The sequence below is a fragment of the Mastigoproctus giganteus genome, chromosome 7 (assembly GCF_048544385.1).
Source record: "Mastigoproctus giganteus isolate SK-2022 chromosome 7, ASM4854438v1, whole genome shotgun sequence".
NCBI lineage: Eukaryota > Metazoa > Arthropoda > Arachnida > Uropygi > Thelyphonidae > Mastigoproctus > Mastigoproctus giganteus.
Window position 1 is genome coordinate 117,853,635 of NC_143581.1, and position 27,802 is coordinate 117,881,436.

At 37.6% G+C, this 27,802-nt stretch overlaps 1 protein-coding gene across 1 annotated transcript in view; it reads right to left on the minus strand.

Moving 5' to 3' along the window:
- Positions 1-27,802, minus strand: part of Su(z)12 (Polycomb protein Su(z)12) — a 953,568-nt gene that overhangs the window by 687,012 nt on the left and 238,754 nt on the right. The window contains exon 4 of the mRNA XM_090377077.1: positions 8,614-8,682. Within this exon, the coding sequence (XP_090233203.1) occupies positions 8,614-8,682 (69 nt within the window). The remainder of the gene's footprint in view (positions 1-8,613; positions 8,683-27,802) is intronic.

Below are 27,802 nucleotides of genomic sequence, written 5' to 3' on the forward strand. Positions count from 1 at the left end.
ATTGAGTCACCGGTTAAGGCAGAGATGCAGGATCATCTGGACAAGACTGCAGTTATAGTTCAGACACAGCATGAGTTTGTTACGGGTAAGTCGTGTCTGACCAATTTGATTGGATACTTATGATGTAGTCACCAAGGAACTGGATGTAAAAAAAAAAAAAATTTGATATCATACACTTGGATACTGGGAAAATTCTGATACTGTTGCACATGGAAGACTACTGTACAAATTGGAGTAGTATGGCATTAAGGGAAAATTGCTGCTATGAATAATGTGAGGGTTGAGTGGGAGAAGACACAGAGTGGTAATCAATGGACACTGCTCTTCGTGGACTAATGCTATTAGTGGAGCCACCAGGGTTCAGTGTTGGGTCCACTGTTGTTTTCTGTATTTATTAATGATATTGGGGAAGGTATTAGGCTTAATATCCAAGTTTGCAGACGATACAAAGGCTGGCAGGGTTGTTTACAACACTAGTGACAGTACACTACTGCAACAGGATCTAGAAAAATTGAGTAGATGGGCTGAGAGGTGAAACTGAAGTTTAACTGAAGTACTAACAAATGTAAAGTACTGCATATTGCTAGAAGTAACCCCAGAGTAAGGTACCAACTGTGTTGTACTACACTCAGGGTGGTAGAGAATGAAAAGATCTGGGGGTAATTATGCAGTCAGATATGAAGTTTTCTGAGCATTGCAGACAATCTGCAATGCTTACTTAAAAAACTATATATATAGAAACACTAGCAACTGGCAGGGATGATCTCTAGAGTGATCATGATGGATCTGTGAAAGACACAAACCACTTGACAAGAAGCAGGGGTTAATTATATCCATCACCGTATCCAAGAAATCTATCACTCTTCCAGTATAGCATAGAAAACACTATCATCAGAGTAAGATAGTCGAAGGAGTCATATGTGCATACCATACATCATTAACACGTACCTCAGGTGTAATCAATAAGTTTCTTCATAGTCCATATTAGTAAAAAATATAACAATTCATTCCAGGTCCATTTTCAGCATCAAATTAATGAACGTCAAGTAAATATTTTAATAAAATTTTTATTCTCATTATAAAAAAAAGCTGCATTCAATAAAACATATGATAAAATAAGTGTTAACATCAGATTAAGGGAACCTGCAAAATTCAAAGCTAAAAGAATTACTGTAATAAAAAGCATTAAAAAAATAATAATAGTAATAAAAAGCATTAAAAAAATAATAATAACAGTAATAATAACTTGGGTTCAGGTCAGTCATAGCCTGTGAAAAATCGTTCGCAGTTTGTCAACTGGTGGACCCTTATAACACATATTTGGGGAAGGGGGTGCAAGAAAGGGAAAAGAAACGAGAGAGAAAAGAAACTCTGAAAGATATCCTGTTTGATATCCAGTAATATGAATTAACATTTATATTTATGCTGTTATTTTTATACTACATTTTACATTTATGCTATATAAATGTAAAATGAAATTTGCTATGTGGTGTTCCCCCATAGTAGCAAATCTGATAGCATATTACATACACATGCTTAAACTTGCTAAAAATGTATTATTGCAGTCTAAACAGTAAATAATAGTTATTATTGCATTTAGGAATCTATTGCTTTATGGTTCTATTTTCAAATTAAATTGAATTAGTAGTAGTGGCATGTGATGCAAGAAAGCAAATGTATGAGCTTATGCAGCATCAGCCATAAAAAAAAAAAAAAAAAAAAAAAAAATCACACCATTCCCTCCAAATGCCTGTCCAGTTCCTCCTTAAATTTATTCAACCTATCAACTTCCACAACGACAGATGGAAGTTTGTTCCAGCAATTAACCACCCGCTGGCTAAAAGCAAATTTCCCTACATCTGTCCTTTCGTAATTTGAATTTATGCCCCCTTAGGTTCGTAATCTGAACAAGTGGAAGGATCCCATCAGAATACAGCGTGCTGAACCCATTCAAGGCCTTATACACCTCAATCAGATCACCGCGCAGGTGCCTAGTCTCCAGCCACTGCAATTTGCAGAACTTAAGCCTCTCTTGGTAAGAGGATCCCTTCAATCCCCTCACCAATCTTGTTGCCCTTCTCTGTACACGCTCAAGTAAATCTACATCCTTCCTAAAATGAGGCCTCCAGACCTGTACGCAGTACTCAAGGCGTGGCCTGACCATTGCCTTATACAGAGGGATAATCACCTCCTTTTCCCTGCTAGCAAAATTCCTATATATCATTGACAAAACCCCATGACCTGCCCTGGCAGCCTGTCTGCATTGCTCAGAAAACTTCATATCTGCCTGCACAATTACTCCCAGGTCTTTTTCATTTTCTACCACCTTAAGTGTAATACCACACAGTTGGTACGTTTCTCTGGGGTTACTTTTACCCATATGCAGTACTTTGCATTTGTCAAGGTTAAACTTCAGTTGCCACTTCTTAGCCCATCTGCCCAAATTATCTAGATCCTGTTGCAGTAGCACACTGCCATTAACAACCCTGCCAACCTTTGTATCATCTGCAAACTTCGACATTAAGCCGGATATACCTTCATCAATATCATTGATAAATATACAAAACAACAGTGGACCTAACACTGAACACTGTGGGACTCCACTAATAACATTAGTCCACAAAGAGCAGCACCCATTAATTACCACCCTCTGTCTTCTCCCACTTAACCATCCTTTTATCCATTGTAGCAACTTACCCTTAATACCATTCTGCTCCAATTTGTACAATAGTCTTCCATGCGCAACAGTGTCAAAAGCTTTCCTGAAATCCAAATATATGATATCAAAATTATTTTTTGCATCCAGTTCCTTTGTAACCACATCATAATATCCTATCAAATTTGTCAGACAAGAAAGACTTTCCCTTAACAAACCCATGCTGTGTCTGAATTATTGCTGCAGTCTTGTCTAGATGATCCTGCAATGCATCTTTAACCAGCGACTCCATTATTTTACCCGGAACAGAAGTTAAACTAACTGGTCTGTACTCGTGTCACCCTTCGATCCCCCTTTGTGAATTGGGGATACAATTGCACATCTCCAGTCCGTGGGAACCTCCCCTGAGTCCAAGGATGCTCTCATAATTATGGCTAAGGGTTTGCTTAGTTGCTTTGCCGCCTCCTGGATAGATCCCATCCACCCCAGGTGCTTTTCTTACGTTTAACTTCAACAGTTTCTCTTCCACTTTACTCTCAGTTATTACAAAATGATTAAGTATCCTGCTACAATTTGATAACTTTCTGCCATTTTCAAACCTTAATAATTCCTCAAGTGTGAATGTAGATGCAAAATACTCATTCAGTTTGTTTGCTATCTGAGCAGGATCATCAACAGTCGAACCATCGATGTCAAGTGGACCAATCAGATTCATCCCCTTCCTTTTAGAATTTAAACAGATATCAATGCCCGAGATTAGAGCAGCAAAGCAACAGCAACTTGAATATAAATAAACCTGTGATAGGAAGCCTATGATAGATATAAACTAGTCTGCAAACAAGTCACAAAGTAGCTTATAAATAAAGCCAATTATGATAAGTCTCTGGCAAAATATATGCAAAGAAAAGTGACAAACACTTCTTGACTTAGGTTAACACTAGAAGGAAGGAGTTGAATCAATCACACTGTCCACATTAATGATTTAACTGTAGGTTGTTCTGTTCAGGTTGTAGACAAACTGAATATGTATTTTGCATTCACATTAAACCATGAGAAATTCTTTAGGGAAGGGGATGCCAGAAGTTAAGGGATTAATTGATTTTGTGGCAACTAAGAGAAATTGTTGAAGCTAAACAAAAAAAAAAAAAAAAAAAAAGTCATATTTGGTGGATTAGATCTATCCAAATATATTAAGTAAGGCAACAAAGGAGGAAAGCAAACCCTTAGCCATAATTATGAGAGCATCTTTGGATTCCAGATAGACTGGATTCCCAATTCACAAAGGAGGAAATGAGAAATTACAGCCCTGTTAGCTTAGCTTATTCCAAGAAAAGTAATGGAATCACTGGTTAAGGACATAATGCAGGACCATTTAGACAGTATGCAGTCACAGCATAGATTTGTTAAGGTGCAATCTCGACTGATCAATTTGATTGGATACTACGATGCAGAAACCAAGAAACTTGCTGTCAAAATTAATTGTGATATCACATACTTGCACTTCAGGAAAGCATAAAAGACCACTGAACAAATTGGAGCAGTGTGGCATTGAGGGCAATTTACTGCTATAGATAAAGGAATTATTCAGATGAGAAGACAGAGTGGCTATCAACGGACACACGTGAGGGAAGCTCTTTGTAAACTAATGCTATTAGCGGAATCACTCAGGGTTCCATGCTGAGCCCACTGCTGTTTTCTATATTTATTAATGAAGAAATATCTGGCTTAGTGTCTAAGTTTGCAGATGATACACAGGTTCGTTGTTAATAACAGAAATCTATAGTCACATACTGAAGAGCAAAAAATATTCCAATTTCTGTGAAACGCAAAATAATGGAGAGTATACATTGGTTTTCAGCTTCTTTTTCATTCTTCTGGAAGAGAAGCTGAAAACTGAAAGCTACACAGCTAAGAATGGAACAAATTATATTATGAATCAGACTGTTAGATAAGAAGAGAAACACGTGGAGTAGCAAACAAATAAAGGGCATGTTTAACAAAACTAAAGAACTGAAATAGACTTGGGCATGACACATAGCTTGATGGCATGATAACAGATGGACTAAGAAAATAACGGAATGGTACCCAAGAGGAGCTAAAAGAAAACCCGGAAGACAACAACACTGATAGGCAGATGAAATTCACGAGTTCATGGGTAGTAAATAGATGGCCATTGCACAAAACAGAAGAAACTGGAAAGTTGCTGGAGAGGCCTTCATCCTGCAGTGGATTGAAAACGCTGATATGACGATGATGAACAGTAATCAGGGTGAGTTACTGCAATAAGATACAGAAATATTAGGCAGATGTGCTGAGAAATGGCAGTTGCAGATTCATTCATTTATTAACTCAACTATTAAATTCAATGGCTCAATCCAGACAACTTTGCATCCATTTGTTGATGAGAGAAGATGCATCTTTATGGAGACACATACTGATGTGCTTGCCCCTCAAGAATCCTATCACTGCAAGGGAGATATTCTATAATATCCTTTATTGTCCAGGATAATTTCACTTGTGTGATCAACTAACACACTATCATTGTTGTGCTTATGCTGCCAATATGCAACTTATATACAGTAATTGATTTATTTTTGCAGTAATTAGACAAAATCACAACTGATGCTAACTCTAAATCCTTCCTTAGTTTAGCAGATCCTCATGGACACTGACTGAAAAATGAATTTTTCTGTATAGTTGTCCTTAAATGCCTAGTATGAACAGTAATTTCAGTTACGTTCTGGGAAATTCAAATAAAGACAACTTCGATTTCGTCTTCCAGCACTTCATTTCTGACTGTAAATATTAACTGGACAATTAGTAATCCCTCAGCAGTGGCATCCAACATCATCAGGATCTAAGGACAGTTAAAAGGAACAGATTTAATTGTTTTATAAATCAAGTTTCCTGTAGTTAATAACCATAACTTCTGTCAAGTATCTGCCACTTAGTTGGCAGACACCTGACAGAAGACACCTGGCTTCCATTATTCAAGACTCTCTTAAAAGTTATTTCTCAATGTTAGTTGGAAGAAGATCCAGGTTCCTAAGTCTGTAAAATGGTGTATTTAACTTTTGTACAGTGGCAAGTTCAAATAAAATGCACTGTATACATATAAATTATCAGGTGATAGTGCAGCTTCCAGTAGTAAGATTGAAGAGTAGCTTACCTAACCTCCTTTGTTACTTGACTGAAGAGTAGTTCCTACTCTTCAATCAAGTAACAAAGGAGGTTAGGTAAGCTAATGGACATTACGAGAAGTCAATGTCAAAGAAAAGCAGCAAAAACTTCTTTAATTAAGTAACACTAGAAAGAAGGCATAGTATAATACCTATTCTACCACATTTAGTATTCACACAGCTTGAAACACGGTCACTTCAAACGTGTGCACTTTTGAACCCTCATGTTTCACCACTGCCTGAAGTGTATCAAATTCTAACAGGGAGTTGAATGATTTTATGCTTACTGAGGAAAAGTCAAAGAGAAACTGTTGATGCTAAACATAAAAAGGGCACCTTCGAGTGGGTGGGATCTATCTAATCATTTAAGGTAGACCAAAAAAGAGGTAACAGTGTTCTCCCCAGAAAATTTTTTCAGCCAGGTACCATTATGAAGTAGTTTAATGTTTGTTTTAAAAAGTTTAATACTTCGCATAGTATGTTCGAATTAATACTGATCAAGATCATTGAGCAGTATCATATGGTAGTACAAGAATCCCTTAAATTATAGCAGGGCGGTCAGTTAAATTCACCTGGCAGTGCGCCCATTTGATAGGTCCTGGGGGATAAGAAAAACTCTAGGTACGATAGCGAGAGCAACTTTGGATTCAGGGGAGATCCCTATTGACTGGAGATGTGCAAATGTATTCCTAATTTGCAAAAGGGAATCAAAGAGTGATGTGAGTAATTACAGACCTGTTAGCTTAGCTTGGCTTCTGTTACAAGAAAATAATCAAGTCACTAGTTAAAACATAATGCAGGACCATCTACACAGAAATGGAACATGGGTTTTTTTTAGGGGTGGGGTCTTGTGTAATCAATCTGATTGGCTACTATAATGCAGTAACAAAAGAACTGGATGCAAAATATAAATTATCATCATGCTTAGATTTCAGAAAAGGCTTCTAATAGATACTGATGCACAAAAATACCTGCTATACAAATTGGATCACTGTGGCATTAGGGTCAAATTTCTACTATGGATAGTTATAAAGGGATATTTGAGTGGGTAAAGAAAGAGGGTGGTTATCAATGGACACTGCTCTTCTTATAGTGATAGCATTAATGGATCCATGACATGCATGACAAAGCAAAAGCTGACCCATAGCAAACATAGATAAAAATAAAAAAGAAATTTCTTTCCCTTTCAGTGGTGAAAACAAGACATAAATACAAACATATTACTTCCATGTGCACTCATCACTCTCACTTAGCAAGTCTATAGAATGAGAGCATTTTGAAATAGGAAAATAAAACTGCTTACAATAAAAATGCAGGTCACTGCAGCATATTCATATTAATATCAAAAAAAAAAAAAAAAAAAACAAGGTAACTTTTATTTAAGGCTATAACACTGATCTTAAAAGACATCCCCAATATTTGCATAATATCAAGGTTGAAATATATTAATACATAATGAAATATTTAATGCTGGTTTTAAAAACTGCTATTTGAAAAGAAGAAAATTTCAGCACCTCATAATGAGGTTCCAGTATATTTTAATTGTACATATACAGTCGAAGCTCTATATAACGACCCCCCCTGGGGGAATGGGAAAACGGTCATTACATCGGAAGGGTGTTATATCGATTGCTTATAAAATAGCATTAGGTTAATGAGAAATTGGCCAAGACCAACCACAGGAAGTAATAACCTGTGGAATGTTAAAAAGAGGGTCGCTATAAAGAGCTTCGACTGCGTCTTTTAGGATAGAGATTCTATTATCTTTTATAATATACTTTTTAACACGTATCTACCTTTATTTTTAGATCATCATATAATTTCTATTTTGTATACAGAACTATTTCAAATTTTTATATTTTGCTGTTTAGTTGTCTCATTTAATTATAGTTGTGTTAAAAATTTTTTTTTAATAATTAACAATTTTTAGAAAAAGTATATCTCAATATAAAATTTTTAATTATTTTTTTCACGTCTTCTAATTGCTATAGTAAGGGCCCAAAATCCAGTAAGCCTTAGGTTCTAAGCTTTCTTGATAAGAAGTCAAGTATTGTACTTCATATGGAGAGCAGTACTCCCAGATTAATGTACCAACCATCTAGTACTACACTCAGGGTGTCAGAATGAAAAATGGCTGGTGGTAATTGTGCAATCAGATACGAAATTCTGTTAGCATTAAAGACAGTCTGCCAAGCGTCTGATGACGTTTTGTCAATGATATATAGGTAATGAATACCTGTATATCATTTACAAGAACCCTGTACTGTTAGCACAGGCATTCTAGCAGAATGTTATGAAGTTCTGTTAGCATTGCAGACAGTCTGCCAAGGCGTCTGATGTTTTGTCAATGATATACAGGTATTCTGCTAGAAGGGATAAGAATATGATTATTCTGATGTATAAAGCAATGGTTAAGACACATCTTGAGTACTGCACACATCTAGAAGACTCATTTTAGGAAAGATGTGGATCTGTTGGAATGGATACAGCTCTTTCCATGGGTGCAGAGAAGAAAAATAAGGTGAGTGAGAGGAACAAAAGGGTGATATTAACAGACAGGAAAGGCTTTGGTTCTACAAACTGCAGAATCTGGGGACTATGCATCCCTGCCAGGAAGGAGGGTGTGTGTGTGTGTGTTTTGCCCCGCATGCTGGTATAAGCTTGCTTTCTTACTTCATTTGCCATTACTAATATTAATTCAGAACTAATACATTATTAAACTAATATTAATACATTACTAAACTAATAAAAAAAAAACATAATATTCAAACAATATACCTTTCATATTTCCCATCTGCTTGGCTGCTGCATACTTTCTCTAAAATTGAGTCAATTCTAAAATTATTCCTAGAAACAGGAAATAAATAGCAAATAAAAAGATCGTTCTTAAATTTGCTAAGAAAAAATTATGATAAAAAATTCCTTATTTGATTAATTAAAAATTAACCAAATCATTAATCACCACCACCTTCTATATTCTGTTCATTGTACACAGAACCTCATATCTTGGAGTGTGCCACTGTTATAGTTTGTTTTTCAATAAAATAAAATAAATAATGAAATATTTTAAACCTTAAAAGTCATTACCTTCAAAATAATTGCCTTGGGCTTGCATACACTCTTCCATGTATTTCTTACAAGCACAGATACATTTCTGGAAGTCATTTATGTAAGCCCTTTTAAAACTTCTGTCTCCCTCCGAATGTCTTCAATGGGCCGATAATAGGTTCCATTAAGCACACTTTTCAGTTAATCGGAGAGAAAAATTTCACAGTGGGTTAGGTGTGCAAATAGGATGAATGGTGACACCAAACACAGGATTTGATTTTCCATGAGAAACTATCAAACAGCGTGTTGTGTGCTGGAGCACTGTCATCATGGCAATGCTCTAGCACACAAAATCTTTTGGCATTTCAAGTCTCTTCTTTCAAATTATTTTTGAAAGAAGAACTTCAATGTAGTATTATGTTCAATTGACAGGCTGATTTGGTGGGATGTATTCATCAGACATAATAATTCCTTTAATAACGAAGACAACAAAAGAATGGTTTTCATTTTTTAGTTTGACATTTATTTAGTTTTCATTATTAGTTTTTTTACTCTCCCCCCCCTTTCAGTGCAATGGATTGCACTGACTGGCTTTTAGTTTCTGGGTCACACTGGAACAACCAATAAAATAAAGTAATTACAGTACTTAGAAAGAATAGATCTTCTTCAACTGTTTTTCAAAACATCTTCATAAACTTAAGTGTCTTCCTATTCTTTGATCTTCATGCAAAATTTCTGTCACCACTTTGGGACACTTTGCTTATGCCTAAATTTTGAGTTAAAATTTGTCTAACTGTTTAGCCAACTGTCTAACTCAGTGGTTTTCAACCGGGGTGTCGCAACAACATTCCGGGGTGCCACGTAATTTGGGTTTAAGTTACTTAAGCTTATTATTATTTTTTTAAATTTATGTTTATTTCATTATGAAAAGGTGTACAGTATCTTTTTAATTTTCTGGTTATCTATAATTGATGTTTACTTAGTACCTCTGTATAAAGAAAATTATATACTGTGTATATATATATATAATTTGTATTATGAAATGTAATTTTTATAATTATATTATTGTAATAAATAACATATATATATATATACAGAGAGAGAGAGAGAGAGAGAGAGAGAGAGAGAGAGAGAGAGAGAGAGAGAGAGAGAGAAATCGGATCTAACAGGCAGAAAATTGAGTAGGATTGCCAGAAAATAAAAAAAAATTACTTAGGGGTGTGGTTATTAAAAAAAGGTTGAAAACCACTGGTCTAACTCTTTGTCCACACTGTGTTCTGATGCAACTAATTTAATACTTAAATAGCCATCAACTTCTAATCAATGTCCTTACCTGGTCCGCCACATTTCATCAATTTTCACTGATACTGGACAGCCTGGTCATTCCTCATCTTTCACATTCTCTCTTCCTTCAAAAATTCTTTTATGTCATTCAAACATGTGATCTCTTGACAGAACTCATAACTTTCTGTTGGAGTTTTCTATTTTGATTTTGTTAAAAAGTCTGAGGTTGTTTCTTCTGTCAGTCATTTTTTCTGCAAACTGCAAAAACACCAAGTAACAAAAACCTACCTTGCTGCAAAGCGAATGAGCATGTTAGAATGAGACTTGGTGGACAACGAGGGAAAGGTTCAAGCAACAGCTGTGCCTTTGTTTTCATTGGTATTGATTTCTTTGTTTGTTGCATTGTGGCTCTGTTGCAGTCTTCTTATTTATTAGACAACTTCATAATATAAATTTCATATAAATCCTATTGCATAACAGTAAAGTGTTTATAGATTTTTCGTGAAGTTAATGAATATTTAACAAGGGGGGGGGGACATACATATATTCCTTCATTTGTAAGGCAATATCTGTTTTTGGTGAGGAAGGCAAAAAAAACAACAACTCTTTGGTATTGGACTCCATCAGATCATGAAGTGCTCTTTCCAAAATGCATCTTATATTACATAAATTGTCATTATAGCAAAATTTTCTGAACTTCGATATATATTAGCTTTCATTCAAAGAAAATTATGTCTAATTTTAACTACATGATATAATATAATGCTGTTTCTTGATAGAGAAGCTTCTGATCAACAGACTTATTCAATTTTTTTTTTTTTTTTTTGTTGTTTCAGAACAAGTTGGTAGACAGAAATGATAATTACAGAGTAGCCAAGGTACTCTCACCACAACTTTTTGAACAATCTAAAAAAAAAAAAAAACATCAGAAGCTCAATAAAACAATACAGGAAACCCTTGATTAGTGCGGTTAATGAATCCTTGAAATATACCGCACATATTAAAACCGCACTAATCAAACTTAAGAAACAATGGGAATAATTATAATGAATCCTTGAAAATTATGAAATTGTAAAAATATATTTTTTCTTACTCAATACGTACCTATAATGCACTGCATAGTTCTTAAATTATTAAGGAATAAATTTAAAAAAAGATAGTATGATTTAAATTTTATTTTTTACAAAAAAAACTTATCTAACTTCAATTGAACAGTAGTAGCTTTCTTCCTTTCCTCCATGATCTTGCGATAACAATCAATTTGCTTATCTAACCCTCAACGAACGTTCATGCTTCTCTCTGCATCTGGATCAATCTCTAGTATGAGTTCTTTTGCTTTTTAAAGTGTATTAAATAGTTCAAGTTTTTTGAATGAAATTTCTTTGGGAGCAAATTGCTTTTCTTCTGCTTCATTTTCGTCTTCTTCCTCGTATGCATGTTGATGCTCAATTTCAAGAAGATCGTCGTTACTTAAGTCTTTTGAATGCAATTCCAATAATTCTCTAACGTTTTCTGAATCTACTTCCTCAAAGCCGAGGTCTTTTCCAATTGTAGTAATTTCATCAATAACTTTGTTGACAGGATTAATGAAACCGCAAAAATCATTTGCGCATTCAGGCAAAAGATTCTGCCAGACAGCTCTCATGCAGCTGTTCGTCATTTCTTCCCACGATTTGTGTATGTTCTCAACTGCTTCTTTAATATCATAATATTAAAGAAGTTTAATATTAAAAATAAAAGAATAAAAGAATATGAGTTACCAGAGCAAATTTCAATTTCAGAGTGGTATGGGGTGCTGCTGTCGAGCATTTTGGAGTCAATTCCCATTCATTTAAGTTAGAAGACCCTGGTGAGTGCGTATCACGTATTTGCCGCTTTAGGCGCCGTTGTGATTGCCAAGCACCGCAAGAAAAAAACAGCGCACTAATCAAATTTGATAACGCATATATTAAGGGGATAGTATCAAAAAAATTTTGCGCACTAATTAAAACCGCATTGTTCAAAACCGCATTAATCAAGGGTTTCCTGTATTCATATTTTTAATTTATCACAATTTTTTATCATATACATCGCCTCAAACCTGTAAGTACTCTGTCTTCTCATAATCGGTGTACTACGTGTTAAGACCAATGGTACAACATATTTATTCACTACTTGTGCAGCAGAAGCAGTGAAAATCAGTTTGACAAATATAAAATTTTACTGCACTAAACTGGAATGAATGAAAACCACTGTGGAATTTCCAAACCTACTAAAAAATTGTAGTTCACGCTTTACTGAGAATGTCCTTCCAGCTCAATTGACTTCTTTTTTTTTATTATTTTATTTTTTTTAATGAAAACCCCAAACGGGAGGTATCAGAGGCCATAGTATTAGTACCATGCATGGGTTGACGGTTGAGACGAAGAAAGAAGATATCGGTTGACAATAAATTTGAACTTCTGTAGATTATAATTTTCAGAAAATATGTATGAAGGAAGGTTGTTCCAGAAAATGGAAGTTGAATGAATAAATCAGGAAGATGAAAAGTTGGTTCTGTGAGTTTGTAGTTGGAGAGTAAAAGAATGTTGACTAGTTGCAGCAAGTGTGTGGACTGCTTTGAAAGAGGGAGCGGAATTATAGAAGTCAATTCAGAAGAAGAGCCCATGGAAGTATCTATAGAAAAGGCATGCAGCAGAAACAGAATGCCTATGAGACAGGAAGTGGAGGCACTCTGTTAGAGTTCAGTCATTAATTCACCAAACTACCTTCTTTTGAATGGAATCTAGAAGTCTAAGAGAGGTTTAGGGACCACCGCCCTAGATGTGGGAACAATATTCCATGATAGCTGGGATTGGCACAGAGTGAACAGCTGTTAGGAAGAAAAGTAATTAAAGAGTAACAGAGAAAACTCTGTTTTTTAGATGCAGAAGAAGCTATATTTGTAATTTGCTTAAGCCATGAGAGATTAGAAGTAAGAAAAATCTACAATAGGCACATATGATCTTGCCTAGAAATCAGAGTGTCATCAAAGAAAAGCATAGGAGCAGAAGACTCCTTTTTGCGAGATATAAGACAGAGCTCAGAGTTTTTTCTGTAATGTTAATAGCCTGTTAGAGGATAGGGAAGTACCAATGAAGTGAAAAAAAGCTGATAAATTAAGCATATTTGGTCCTTATATTGACCTCTTCTGCTGAGATGTGGAGGATGAATAAAAAGGATAGAAGCAGGGTGCAAGCAATGGAAATGAAGCTGCTAAGGACTAGGATAGCTAAAACTTGAAGAGATAAAATAAGAAACACTGATATAAGAATAAATTTGGGAATAAAAAGTCTGAGGAAGAAGATGATTACATCACATTTGCAATGGTTTCGATACAAGAAGAGAATGAACTTGGACAGATTACAGGGAAGAATGTTTGAGATGAAAATGGAAACGAGGCAAAGAGGAAGACTCAGGAAGAGGTGGAGAGATCAGATTAGAGAAGTGGAAAAATAAATGAGATGAGTGGGAGAGAATGACAGAAGACAAGATCTGAGAAGACAGAAAAAGATGGAAGGCTTTGACTTACCTGACCCAACCTTAATGAACACGAAGAGGGGACTGAGTTTTAGAAGGACTGAAATCAACTAAGTCATCTTTACCCCATTGGAGAATTACTTGGAGATCAGCATTTAAGTAATATGTAGTGGATAATCAAGAAGTTGAAGCTGTTTCAGTAGGACAATGTTTCTCAACTGAAAGGTGGAATGCAACGTGCTATCATCAGAAAAACTATGAATTGGATCAAGTCAATGGAAGAAAGTCATTAATGTACAATAGGAAAAGAGTGAGAGAAAGAACCTTGGGGAACACCAGCATTAGTGGAGAAGTTACAGAGAGCCACCTACCATCACTAGAAAACTGGATACCGAATTACAGTTGGCAAACCATAGAAACTTATTTAGAAGACCTCTATACCAAACAATTGATCAACCAATGCTCATCTCAGTTGTCTCAATTATTCGCTGTATGATTCCTTTCGCTTCAAAGATGGTACTTGTGCATATGTACATTCTGATATACTCTGTCAGACATTTAATTTGGAATCTCCTCTTTTTGATCGTCCCTGGCTTAAAATCTGTCTACCACATTCTATCAAATTCATCTGTTGCCTCTATCGCCCTCCCAACTCCAGTAAGCACTAGGTTGTTGTTGTTATGGAGGTTTAATGGTACATAAGCTGCTACGGCTATAATGTGCCTATTCATTTATTGTATAAAGAGATGAGAAATTTCCATAAAGTCAGAAAAAATTCTGAAATCAGAACTGATTAAAAAGCCCAGTTTTCCTGAGGAAATTAAAAAATTCAGAAATTTTTGCCTTATCACCAATGAGATTTTCAAGAGTTATTGGTTTACGAAGATTGACCAGTGATAGCAAGGTTGAAGTTCTGTCTTTTTTATAGTAGGGGCAGTCAATGAGAATATGTTTCACAGTCAGAGTTATAGAACAATGTGGACACTGTGATGGATCATCTCCAGTGAGCAAATGTCGGTGGGTCGGATGGGGGTGACCTATTCTTGCCCTTGAAAAGACTACTTCTTCTCATCTTGAGGTACAGACACTGGAACGCCAAATTTTCGGATTCAACTGAAAGAGTTTATTATTAGTCTGAGAGTGCCAGAGGGCTGTCCATTCTGATAGGCATGCAGCATTAATGATATAGTCTGATGCTGGAACACAGATATTGGTTAAATCAAGGGTGGATGTATTTTTTGCAGCTTGATCGGCCAGCCAGTTTATTGCTCAAAATACCAGAATGTGCCGGAATCCAACAGAAAGTGACCCATTGATGCTGTTCTTCAATCTGCAATAATAATCTTCTAATATCATTTAGAACAGGGTGAACTTTATATGAGGAATAACACAATGCCTTGATTGAGCTGAGAGAATCAGTATAAATAACAGCTTTTAAAGAACAGTCAGATTTTCTAAGACTAGTTTAATTGCATATAATTCTGCTGAGAATATACTGAATTCAGATGGGAGAGACGCTGAAATAATGGTATTCGGAAACACTGCGGCTGCTCCAACGTTTGAATTAGATTTAGACCCATCTGTATAAATTGGGGGGAAATCGGTATATCGTTGAGTGTGAAGTGCACGAAGTTGTTTGATAATGGATACTGGTAAAACTCTCTTTCCCCATTTGGCAGAGTTGAGTATCACAGAGCTGCATAGGAAGAGGATCCCATGGTGGTTGAAGGCAAGTTTCTATCCGTTGTATAGAATGGTTGGAAACATTCCAAATCTGCATCAGTTCAAGAAGGCGAAGATCAGCTGGCTTCACTATGCTAGGTTTATTTCTGTAGAGGTTTTCTAATGGTGAATTGATAGGCATGACTGAATGGGATGTGACACACAACTTTGTATCTTACCAGCATACTTCAGTAGCAGTGCTTTCCTACATAAACATAGTGGGGGCTCTTGAGCATGAATGTAGAGACTGTGTGCTGGCAATGTTCTGAATGCACCAAGTGCAATTCTCAGAGCACTGTGTTGAACTGGGTCAAGCCAGCGCAGTGCACTCGCTCTGCAGAATCGTAGATGCAGTTCCATAATCCAGATGTGATCTGATTTAAAGTCCTGTATAGACAAAGTAGGGAGGTACAATCTGCACCCCATGTTTGGGCAGATATAGCTTTGAGTATGTTCAACTTTTTTAGACACCAAGTACGTATATTTTTAATATGCTCTAAGAAGTTTAATTTATTGTCTAGGATTAAATCTAGAAATCTGATGTTATTAGTGATTGGGATGGCTATATTAGAGATTTGAAGTTCACGATCCAGGTGAAACTTGCGTTGTCTACAGAAATGGATAGCAACTGTTTTCTGCTGCAAGAGTCGATAGCCATTTAGGTTGGCTCATTGCTATGTATTTTATTAAGAGATATTTGAAACTGTCTTTCAATAGATCTCATGTTTTGGGAATGGCAGGAGATAGGTCATCTGCATAAAGGTAAGTTTCTACTGTATTTGGAAGTTTAGTGATGGAATCTATTCTAAGAGTAAAAAGACTAGCACTCAGTACTGATTCCCTGAGGAACACCTTCTTCTTCTTGAATAAACGTTGTAGAAAGCACATGCTGGTATCGAACTTGAAATGACCTAGTATGAAGAAAATTCTTCACAAATATAGGAAGGTTGCCCCATAGACCAAGAGAATAAAGATCTCCAAGTATGCCATGCCGCCAGGTGGTGCCAAAAGCCTTCTCTATATCTATTGAAACCATTACTAGGTGTTCACGTTTAACAAAGGCACGAATAGCAAATCCAGCCTTAACCATAAGGTCCAAGCATGACCTGTTTTGACAAAAGCCATATTGAATATGGCCCATTAACTGTTCTGACTCTACGATCCAGACAAGTCTGGATCGTAGAGTCAGAGTCTGCTGACGAGGCTACTAGAGACGGTCGTGTTCCAAGCCGTTAAGTGGATTTTTCTTATTTATTGATTTGAAATTATTGTTTTTCTAAAACTTTTGATTTAAATTTAGTAGTATAACATTATTTTGTGATTTTCTGATTAACTTGGTGTAATTATTCTTTACTCGGCTTTGTAATTGCATAAAAGTATCGGTAAAGGTTTCCACGTGTTTCAACTCCGGTACCGTTCGTAATTTTCCCGCCATTGTGATACGATAGTTGTATGCCGTACTAGACAGCGTTAGTTGAACTTCGTTAGCAGTTAAATTGTACGTTTAAATAAATACATATAACGACTTAGATTACAAACGTAATATAATTAATTATATTTAACATAATTAATAGCATAACATAATTAATTAATAAATTAATAGAATCATGACTCAGACCAGAGCAGCAAAGCAAAAGGCTCAAGCTAATGGAAGCGCTGTGGCTCAGAGCAGAACTGAGTCCTCTGACTCACAGCCTTATAAAATGCACTGTTTGCTTGATGTTTGCAGAGCAATCGGGTACGGAACATGATACTGCCAAGGGGGATGTCTTTGTGTGCGCGCGATGCAAGGAGTGTATCGATATCAGGCAACAACTCGGCGTTCTTGTGGGCCTATATGAGAGCTTGAAGGACAGGGTGGATGCCCTCGAAGAAACTAAACTGAGGGGCCCATCAAGCTCTCAGCTGCCCACATCAACGCCAGAGCTTGCACTTGGGCATCGCGTGACACAGAGACAACCCCCAAGGCAGAATGCGCTGGTCCCGAAGGAACTAGTAGTTGTTGGTGACTCTATTGTCAGGGAAACGGGGAACATGCTTTGTAAAAAAGATAGGTGGAACAGGACCAGGGTATGTCTGCCAGGGGCAAAGGTTGATGACGTTGTAGAGCGAATATCATCTTTTAAGGGCACAAAAGGTGATATAGTTGTACACGTTGGCACTAACGATATTAAGAGTAGGAGACCAGCAGAATTACTTAACAAGTACAGGTCACTGTTGAACAAAAGCCGAGAATTAGGGTTGAATTTGAAAGTGTCTGCAATTCTGCCCAGACACGATAGGAGGGAGTATATGATGAGAGCCTTGTCGATCAATTCGGCCCTGGAAAGATTGTGCAAGGCTCGAGGGGTAGAATATTTTTCAGCCTGGACTGTACTTGTTAACAGGAGAGATTGCTTCTACAGGGATGGGATACACTTAAATAGAAAGGGTGCAAGAATATTTGCTGATGCTATCGAGGCAGTGTTAGGTGGGTCGGAAAACTGCTAGCTTGGGGGGAGACAAAGACCAATAGATTGACAGTAGCCACTGGCAGAGGTGAAAGAGATTCTTGCACTGCTTCTATTAGAATGAGCAGAAGCCTGAAAAACAAGATGCATGGTATTTCAGAGACTGCTGGGAGCCATTGCGGTACAAGTAAACACATGGGTTGTGTTAGGGTAGCTAAGAATAGAAACAGGTGCAGGTATACTTGCGTGTACACCAATGCTAGGAGTTTAGAAAATAAATTTGATGAATTTGAGGTATTGCTCAAAACATCAAAGGCAGATATTGTTGGGATATCAGAGACGTGGTGTCACACAGATATAAGGGATGCAGAAATGCAATTTGGGGAGTACAACGTCTACAGAAAGGATAGACAGGATAGGAAGGGGGGAGGTGTTATGCTATTAGTTAAGAAACACATAAAAACCAAGGAAGTGAAGCCAGTCGACATCGCTGGACAGTGCAGTGTGGAGTCAGTTTGGTGTGACATAAACATTGGGAGATCAAAATTGAGAGTAGGAGTGTGCTATAGGCCTAATGGCTCTGATGAGTATAATAAGGAACTATACGGGGAAATAGAGTGGGCCAGTAAATCAGAGAGTCTTATAATGGGAGATTTTAATTTCCCAGATATTGACTGGAATTTGGGGGCTGGTTACTGACACACTAGCAGGGCTTTTGTGGATTTATTGGATGATTGTTTTCTACATCAGCATGTTCGGGAGGCAACTAGAGGGAGTAATACTCTTGATTTGATTATCAGCAGTGATTCTTCATGCATTAAGAATCTGCAGATAAATGAACCACTAGGTGGCAGTGATCACAGTGTGCTGAAGTGGGATTTACTGAAAGAGGTAACTACCATTAGGGGTAAAGGGAAGGGTTATTGCTTCCGTAAAGGCGACTATGATGGACTGAGACAGTATTTAAATTCTATACAGTGGGACCAACTGATGATGTTACCAACAGCAAATTCAAAATGGGAAGCATTCAAAGAACTTATCTTGGAAGCTACTAGGCTTTACATACCAACTAAGAAATATTGTTCAAGGTTTAGGCCAAAATGGATGTCAGATGAACTAATGAGGCATATGGCAGAGAAGAAAAATGCATGGGATACTTACAAATTAACACATGACACAGAAGCCTATGATAGATACAAGTTGATATGCAACCAAGTTACAAAGGAGATTAGGCAGGCGAAGGCAGATTACGAGAAATCCTTGGCAAGGGATGCAAAGAAAAACAGCAAAGAGTTCTTTACTTATGTAAACTCTAGAAGGAAGGGGATGAATCAGATTGGTCCACTTGATATTGATGGGTCAACTGTTGATGATCCTGCTCAGGTAGCTAACAAACTAAATGAATATTTTGCATCGACATTCACACATGAGGAGTTATTCAGCAAGGGGAATGCCAGAGGTGTATTCAACTCTAGCAGTAAGCTACAGAATCTTGAAATAACTGGGAGTAAAGTGGAGGAGAAACTGTTGAAGATAAACACAAGAAAGGCACCCGGGGTGGATCAGATCTATCCAGTTATATTAAAGGAGGCAGCAAAGGAAGTAAGCAAACCCTTAGCCATAATTATGAGAGCTTCCTTGGACTCAGGGGAGGTACCCATAGACTGGAAATGTGCAAATGTGACCCCAATTCACAAAGAAGGATCAAAGGCTGACACAAGTAATTATAGACCTGTGAGCTTAACTTCTGTTCCAGGAAAATTAATGGAGGCACTGGTTAAAGAAGCACTGCAGGATCATTTAGACAAGACTTCAGTTATAGCTCAGACACAGCATGGTTTTGTTAAGGGGAAGTCTTGCCTGACCAACTTGATTGGATACTATGATGCAGTCACAAAAGAACTGGATGCAGGGAATAACTTTGATATTATATACTTGGATCTTAGAAAGGCTTTTGATACTGTTGCACATGGAAGACTGCTACACAAATTGGAGCAGTGTGACATTGGAGGCAAATTGCTGCTATGGATAAAGGGGTGGTTGAGGGGGAGAAGACAGAGAGTGGTAATCAATGGACACTGCTCATTGTGGACTAATGTTATTAGTGGAGTCCCTCAGGGCTCAGTGTTGGGTCCATTATTGTTTTCTGTATTTATAAATGATATTGATGATGGTATATCAAGCTTAATGTCCAAGTTTGCAGATGATACAAAGGTTGGCAGGGTTGTCAAGGACACTACTGACACTATGCTGCTGCAATAGGATCTGGAAAGGTTGAGCAGATGGGCTGAGAGGTGGCAAATGAAGTTTAACATTGACAAATGTAAAGTACTACACATGGGAAAAAGCAACCCCAGAGCAACGTATCAACTCTGTGGTACTACACTGACAGTTGTAGAGAATGAAAGGGACTTGGGGGTGATTGTGCAGGCAGATATGAAGTTCTCTGAGCAGTGCAGACGGGCTGCAAGAGTAGCTCATGGAGTATTGTCAATGATATACAGGAATTTTTCCAGCAGGGATAAGGAGGTGATTATTCCATTGTATAAGGCAATGGTCAGGCCACACCTAGAGTACTGTATACAGGTCTGGAAGCTTCATTTCAAGAAGGATGTGGAGCTGCTGGAACGAGTACAGAGAAGGGCAACAAGATTAGTGAATGGAACAAAGGGGTGCTCTTACGAAGAAAGGCTTAAGTTTTGCAAATTACAGTGTCTGGAGACTAGGCACCAGCGAGGTGATCTGATAGAGATGTATAAAGCCTTGAATGGTTTAAGCATGCTCAATGCTGATGGGATTCTTCCTCTAGCTCAGAAAAATCACCTGAGAGGGCATAAATTCAAATTGAGGAAAGACAGATGTAGGATAGACGTGCGGAAATTTGCCTTTAGCCAGCGGGTGGTTGGTTGGTGGAACAGACTGCCATCCCTTGTGGTGGAGGTTGGTAGCCTAAATAAGTTTAAGGCTCAGCTGGACAGGTATTTTGAACGAACAGAGCGGTGAAGTGGAAGTGGGTTTTTTTTTTTTTTTTGGCTGATGCTGCATAAGCTTGCTTTCTTGCATCAAATGCCTCTACTAATGCTAATGCTAAGTCTACTGTGAACAATTTTTTGAAGGATTTTGCTAAGACAGCTTGAAAGAGATATCGGTCTGTAGCAATGGGGGTTGGTTGGATCGTTTCCAGGTTTTAGGAAAGCCAAAACAGTAGAATGATGCCAAGAAGCTGGATGGATAAATATATTTTTAAAAAAATACAGTTGTAAAAAGACCAAGAGGAAGCACAAAGCTTTTTCATCAAGATGTTGTAGCATAACATAATAGATTCCATCTGGTCCGGCAGCACCAGATGGGATCTAATAGCATGCAAGAGTTCAGAATATTGCAGAGGTTTGTTATATGGCAGAAGACAGGCAGTTTTAAAGTTAACAGAATGCTGTTCTGATGTGTTTTTAATTCGCTGAAAAGATGTAGTATAAGCTGATACTGCTGAGATTTCAACAAATGTATTGCCCAAAGCATTAGACAGCTTTTCCCCATTCCACGAGAGGATTGTTGAAGGCGTGATTGGAAACTTACAAGAAAGCCGTCTAATTTTTTTTTCCAAATTACTTTGATGTCAGTGTTTCTGTTAATGCTGGATGAAAAACAGGTCCAGGATTCCTTCTTGGCTTGTCTTTGTATGAAATTTGCAGGATTCGGTAAGTTTCCTGAAGACATGGAGCTACTGGAGAAAATCGATTAATTAAATCTTGGAAACAGTCTGTATTGCAACGAAAGCCTCTGCAGTTCCATCATAAAATACAAGGCATTATTTGTTTTTAGTTGATGGAGCTGATTCTGACTGCTTTTTGAAGGTGACTGGTTTATGGCATTCCAATTTCAGTTTGTCTTTTTTAAGGAAACTGGCCGACCAGTGTCCATTTCTTCTTCTTCAGCATGGATTTCTAAAATAGGATCTTCCTGTATACATGTGCCATCTGTGTCCATGGTTGAGTCCTGAATATTATTCATAGCATTTGTGTTTGTAATACGATATGTGGTAGCAATCACTGGAGAAGGAGGTGCCGCTGGTATTGACAGTGGAGTATTTTTTGCTTGGTCTGTGGTCTTGGATTGTTGTTTGCATCAGTTGGTTGTAGCTCAGAGAGGACATTTCTAGCCCAATCAGAAACTGATTTATTAGTAGGGCCTGTGACATCAGTTTGAACGGAGACTACTTGATATTTTTTTACAGCATTTACATAGGTAATATTTTGGTTTATATTTTGTGCAACTAGTTTTCTTGTTTCTTGGTAACTGACTTTGTTTTCAACCTTGTATTTTACTAATTTTTTTTTCTCTGTTTTCCACTTTTCACATGTCTTGGAATATGCAGGATGGATAGATCGTTTGGATAGATTTGGATAGATCGTTTTTGTAGCTGTGCAGTCATTTTGTATGTGGTCTGAGGATCCACAGTTGGGGCAGACAGGAATTCCTGTGCATACAGTTTGAGAATGGCCATACTTTTGGCATTTATAGCATCTTAAAGAGTTGGGTATATAGGGACGAATGCGACAAAATAAATAACCTGCTTTTACAGCGGAGGGTAAGTTGGGCGTATTGAAGGTAAGAATAATACTTCTGGTAGGTGCCAGTTGATTATCTTTTTTAATCATTATTCTTTTTGCTTCTATTACATTCTGTCCCTGCAGTTCTTGGGTTGTTTCCTCCTCGGTGACATTTAATAAATCCCAATGAGATATGACACCCTTAGATGAATTAAGGTTGCATGAGGAGATATTTTTACAGGAATTCCAGCAAAGCTTGTTAGCTGTAAAAGCTTTTCAGAATGTCTTTGATTTATGGTTTCTATTAAAAGGCCTCCTTGATTGCAGTCTCTTCACCGTCTTGGGAGATCCTGCAATACCCTCCAGATGTTTTTGGATGAGAAAAGGAGACAATTTACTCATTGGCTGACTACTTAATGAATGGAAAATTAAGAAAGATGGAGAGGGATGCTCCATCCGGTCAGTCTTCTATTTCTTGGGGTTGTCATTTTCTGTATCAACATGGTCTGTATTTACCATGTTTGCTCGTTTTCGCCCTTGGCAAGAGGTCTTATCTGCCAAGGTTTCCAGCCCATCCACGGGGAAGCAGGAACAGTGCCGCTAGGAGGTCAAGCAGTTTAAGTGTTAGTTGGTTAGTGAAGTAGAAATATATGGATAAATAAAGAAAGGTGGGTTTCCTTTCTGTGTTCTAACTTGTGGCTTTTCAAGTATAAAACGGATTGAAAAATAATATTGCTAAAAGAAAAGTGGGAACTTAAAAATAACTTTAGTCACTTTTGAAGATCACTCTATGGATCGCAGAAAATATCACTTGACCTCGATTCGCTTGGTACCAGCAGTCGTAAGCAGTAGGAACTCTTTGAAACTTGACTGTCTCTACTCCAACTTGCCTCTCAGTGGGGAAATTTTGCTTGGTGATATTAATGTTCACAATTCCAGCTAGCATCTGTTTTTTAGCCACACGAACCCAGATAGTCAAGATGCTAAGGCTTTTTCAATTACTAATCACCTGTCAGTAATTGCTCCGGTTGGTAAATAAACAGATTGTTCATTTACCGACCAGAACACCAAACAATCCTAACCACACAGCCAGCACGCTTGATATTTTTCTCACAAACAACCATTTGAGGTACATGGTCAAGGTGAGTGGTAATCCAGGCACCTCAGATCACAACTTTCTGATGGTCTCTTCTCCAATACAGCCTATCCTCTCATGGCCAATCCTAACCTCATGTTGTTTGGCATTACAAGAATGCACAATGGGATGAAATGTGAGATTTCTTTTCTTCTTTTCCTTGGTCGGATTACAGTTTCAAATGGCCTGATACCAACGTGTCTTCAGATTCTGTGAGTGAAATTATTCTTGTAGGGATGAAATCCTTTATTCCACACTCCAACCTTAACATCTCATCCTTTATCTAAACCTTGGTTTTCCAATAAATGTGCTAAGGCTGTTCAAGAGAAGAATGTTCCCAATCGTAATTGGGAACTTGTTTCTAAATCTTTAGTTTCACTTTCTGCATACACCAAAGATCATAACAATTGCAAGGAAAGTTATCAATCAGTCCAATTTTCCTTCCGCTTTTTTTCACTTTCTTATTCGAAAGGTGTTTTTCCTTCTGCTAGATTTCAAACAGGCTAGGAGTAGAAAACATCCTCCTCCTCCAAATAGTAGCCGAGCATTCTGGTTGCTTGCCAAAGCTCTGTTCTCACCTCTACCCAAACCAGATATTCTATAGCCACTGCAGCCAAAGATAAAGCTGACCTGCTAGAATCCTATTTTTCATCCAAATCTTGCATTTAATTATCTTGGTAAACCACCTCCTACCATTCCCAACACACTCCATTCAATGCCTACTGTGGTCTTCCGTCAAAAGGATGTCAGAAGGACTTTAAACAATCTTGATGCTAAGAAAGCTCCAGATACCGATGGTATTTCTCCACTTGTTCTCAAAACCTGTACTCCTGAACTTACTCCTGTTCTTTGATGCCTTTTTTCACTTTCTTATTCGAAAGGTGTTTTTCCTTCTGCTTAGAAATTTGCTTTTATCCAGCAAGTTCCTAAAAGGGGTCACAAATCCCTCCCATCCAATTATCATCCCATTGCAATTACTTCTACTCTTTGTATAAAGTAATAGAGAAATCAATTAACTGCCACCTATCTAGAAATTTTCCTTCTGATCAATGATCACTAGTATGGGCTCCGTCAATTACTGTTTCAATTGTCGATCCAGTGGTGATATTCCGGTTTTATGTTACCCATCTATGGAGAAATTCAATGGAAAAGTTAGGTGAAACTCAAGTGGTTGCTCTTGACATTTCAAAGGCTTTCAATCATGTTTAGCATAAAGTAAATAAGGTCTTGTGAATAAGATTTCATCATATAGTTTGACAACTGTTTTTTGTATTGGGTATCAAGTTTTCTCTTTGACTCTTGCTGTGGGTGATAGTAGATGGCTCTCTGTCTTTCTCCACTAATGCTGGTGTTCCCAAAAGTTCAGTTCTTTCTCACACTCTTTTCCTCTTGTACATTAATGACCTTCTTCCACTGGCTGGATCCAATCCATTGTTTACTGATGATAGCACATTGCATTCTACCTTCCAATTTGAGACACTTTCTTGATCACACTTCTTGAACTTCTTGAATATCCATTACCAATTCTTTAATGCTGATCATCACGTAATTCTCCAGTGGGCCAAAGATAATATCAAAAAGGATATATGCACAAGTACCACTTTTGAAGCAAAAGGAATCATACATCAAATAATTTGGACAACTGAGCTGAACACTGGTTGAATCAACCAATAACTGAGATGGTCAAAAAAAAGTACATGGAGTAGACTATAAATGGAAATGAACATCATTGAGATTAGCACTGAGACCACGTATATTTGTGAAATTAATAAGCGTTTGGAAGGTTTAGATGTTTTCGCAGATAGGTTTGCCGTATTCATTTGAAAATACATGGTATATTCTCTAGTAAGAAAAGGTGGGGTGAGGGGGCATGTTACATGAAGTAATGAAAGTTTTGTATATGGCGTACACATGTCAAAAATATACCCATCTCCATGACATAACATGGCCTAGATAACAGCCCCCTGCATACACACTACTCAGACTCCCTCTAGTCGCTGTCTTGTAGAGTAGAGGCAACAAGATTATACACTAACTGATTGGGAAGCCTTCTACAGAGTTAACAATAGATTCCATCCAGTGTACTAACTAGCAGCCGGTTTCGATCACCGTTTTAGAGCTCTACCTTCAAAATGTAAGGATACCTTCAACATAAAAATTAACAAAAGACATTAATCATACTGCACGATTGAAGAGATGAGGGAGGGTTTACCAAAGCTTTACTCTGGAGATTAACATGGATTCCACCACTTCACGCCTCCAATAAGCAAAGTGGTGGTATTGAATCAGTTGATGAGATTCATCTACCACCTAGTATTGCCTGGTATCTCAGAGGGTTGGCATTCCTCTGTGTGCTGTGGGCACCACTTCGACCCCTGTTTACATTGGTTCGCACCAGGGCGATCACCCACAGTGTGCTAGGTACCGTATTTCAGGCCTTGCACATGTGGGTTATACCTAGGGTTACTAAAAACCCACCATCGTGAAGGTGCAAGCAGAGGATTTGGCTGTCACAGACTGACCGGACTTCGCCAAAATTAGGTCCACTTGACTTCGGTGTCAGCTGATTATCAGTTACATCAGTGTTTTAGACTCCCACGTAGCAGGCAACAGCATGGCATATCGAGAGAATGTCTGTTACACCCTCAAGGACTGTACTTGGCAAACCAGTGAAAAAAAATCTAATTTTTCTATAGCCTGTGTTTCAAAAAGTTCTTCCACAGCTAATTCCATAAAACACTTAGCATAAGATCAAATTAGGGCACAAGCACACGCACACAAACACAACAAAAAAAAAAAAAAAAAAAAAAAGGGAACAAAATCACAGGAGCAATGGAACTAGTCATACAAAAATACCTACTTTCCACATTTATCTATGCTGAATGTGCCTTTCATCTAGCATTCTCTACAGATGTTATTATTATTTTTTCAGTGATTGGTCCACATGGGGGCCTAGTGAAAAATAGCATTAAAACAAGTTATATTCTGTCATACAGATGGATGCATTATAAATATCACAGAACAGCAGATCAACATTAGCATTATTTCAAGAATAATAGCACTAGTAAAGGTGTATGAGGCAACAAAGCAAGCTTATATAGCATCAGCCAAAAAAAAAAAACCTTCCTATTTCACCCTTCCACTCACTCCAAATGTTTCTCTAGTTCTACCTTGAATCTATTTAAGCTACCAACTTCTACAACAAATGGAAGTTTGTTCCATCAATCAATCATCCGCTGGCTAAAAGCAAACTTCCACACATCTATCGTACGACTGTCTTTCCTCAATTTGAATTTATGTCCTCTCAGGTGATCATTCTGAGCAAGAGGAAGAAGTCCATCAGAATTGAGCATGCTCAAACTATTCAAGGCCTTATACACCTCAATCAGATCACCTCACAAGTGCCTAGTCTCCGGACAATAATTTACAAAACTTCAGCCTTTCATTGTAAGATCAACCCTTTGTTTCATTCAGTAATCTTGTTTCCCTTTACTGTACTGGTTCCAGCAGCTCTACATCCAACTTAAAATGAGGCCTCCAGACCTGTATACGTACTCAAGGTGAGGCCTGACCATTGCCTTACACAAGTGGATAATCATCTCCTTATCCCTGCTAGAAAAATTCTTGTATATCAATGAAAAGATACCATGAGCTACTCTTGCAGACAGTCTACACTGCATAAAAAACTTCATATCTGACTGCAAAATTACCCACAGTTTGTTTTCATTCTCTACCACTGTCAATGTAGTACCACACAGTTCATACATTACTCTGAGGTTACTGCTTCCCATATGCAGTATTTACATTTGTCAATGATAAACTTCGTTTCCACCTCTCACAGCCCATCTGCACAATTTTTCTAGATTCTGTTGCAGCAGCGTACTGTTATTAGTGTCATTAACACCCTGCTGACTTTCATATTGTCTGAAAACTTAGATATTAAGTCTGATATACCATCATCAATATCATTAATAAATACAGAAAACAACAATTGACCCAACACCGAACCCTGAGAGCTTCCACTAATAACATTAGCCCACAAAGAACAGTGTCCATTGATTACCACTCTGTCTTCTCGCACTTAACCATCCCTTTATTCATAGCAGCAATTTGCCTCCATTGCCACACTGCTACAATTTGTGCAGCAGTCTTCGATGTGCAACAGAATCACAAGCCTTTTTAAGATTGAAATATCATCATCATCATTCCGCTATTCCACGGATCGACGTATAAAGCCTCGCCACCATGCCCTGTCCGTGTACTTCTCACCATCGCTGATT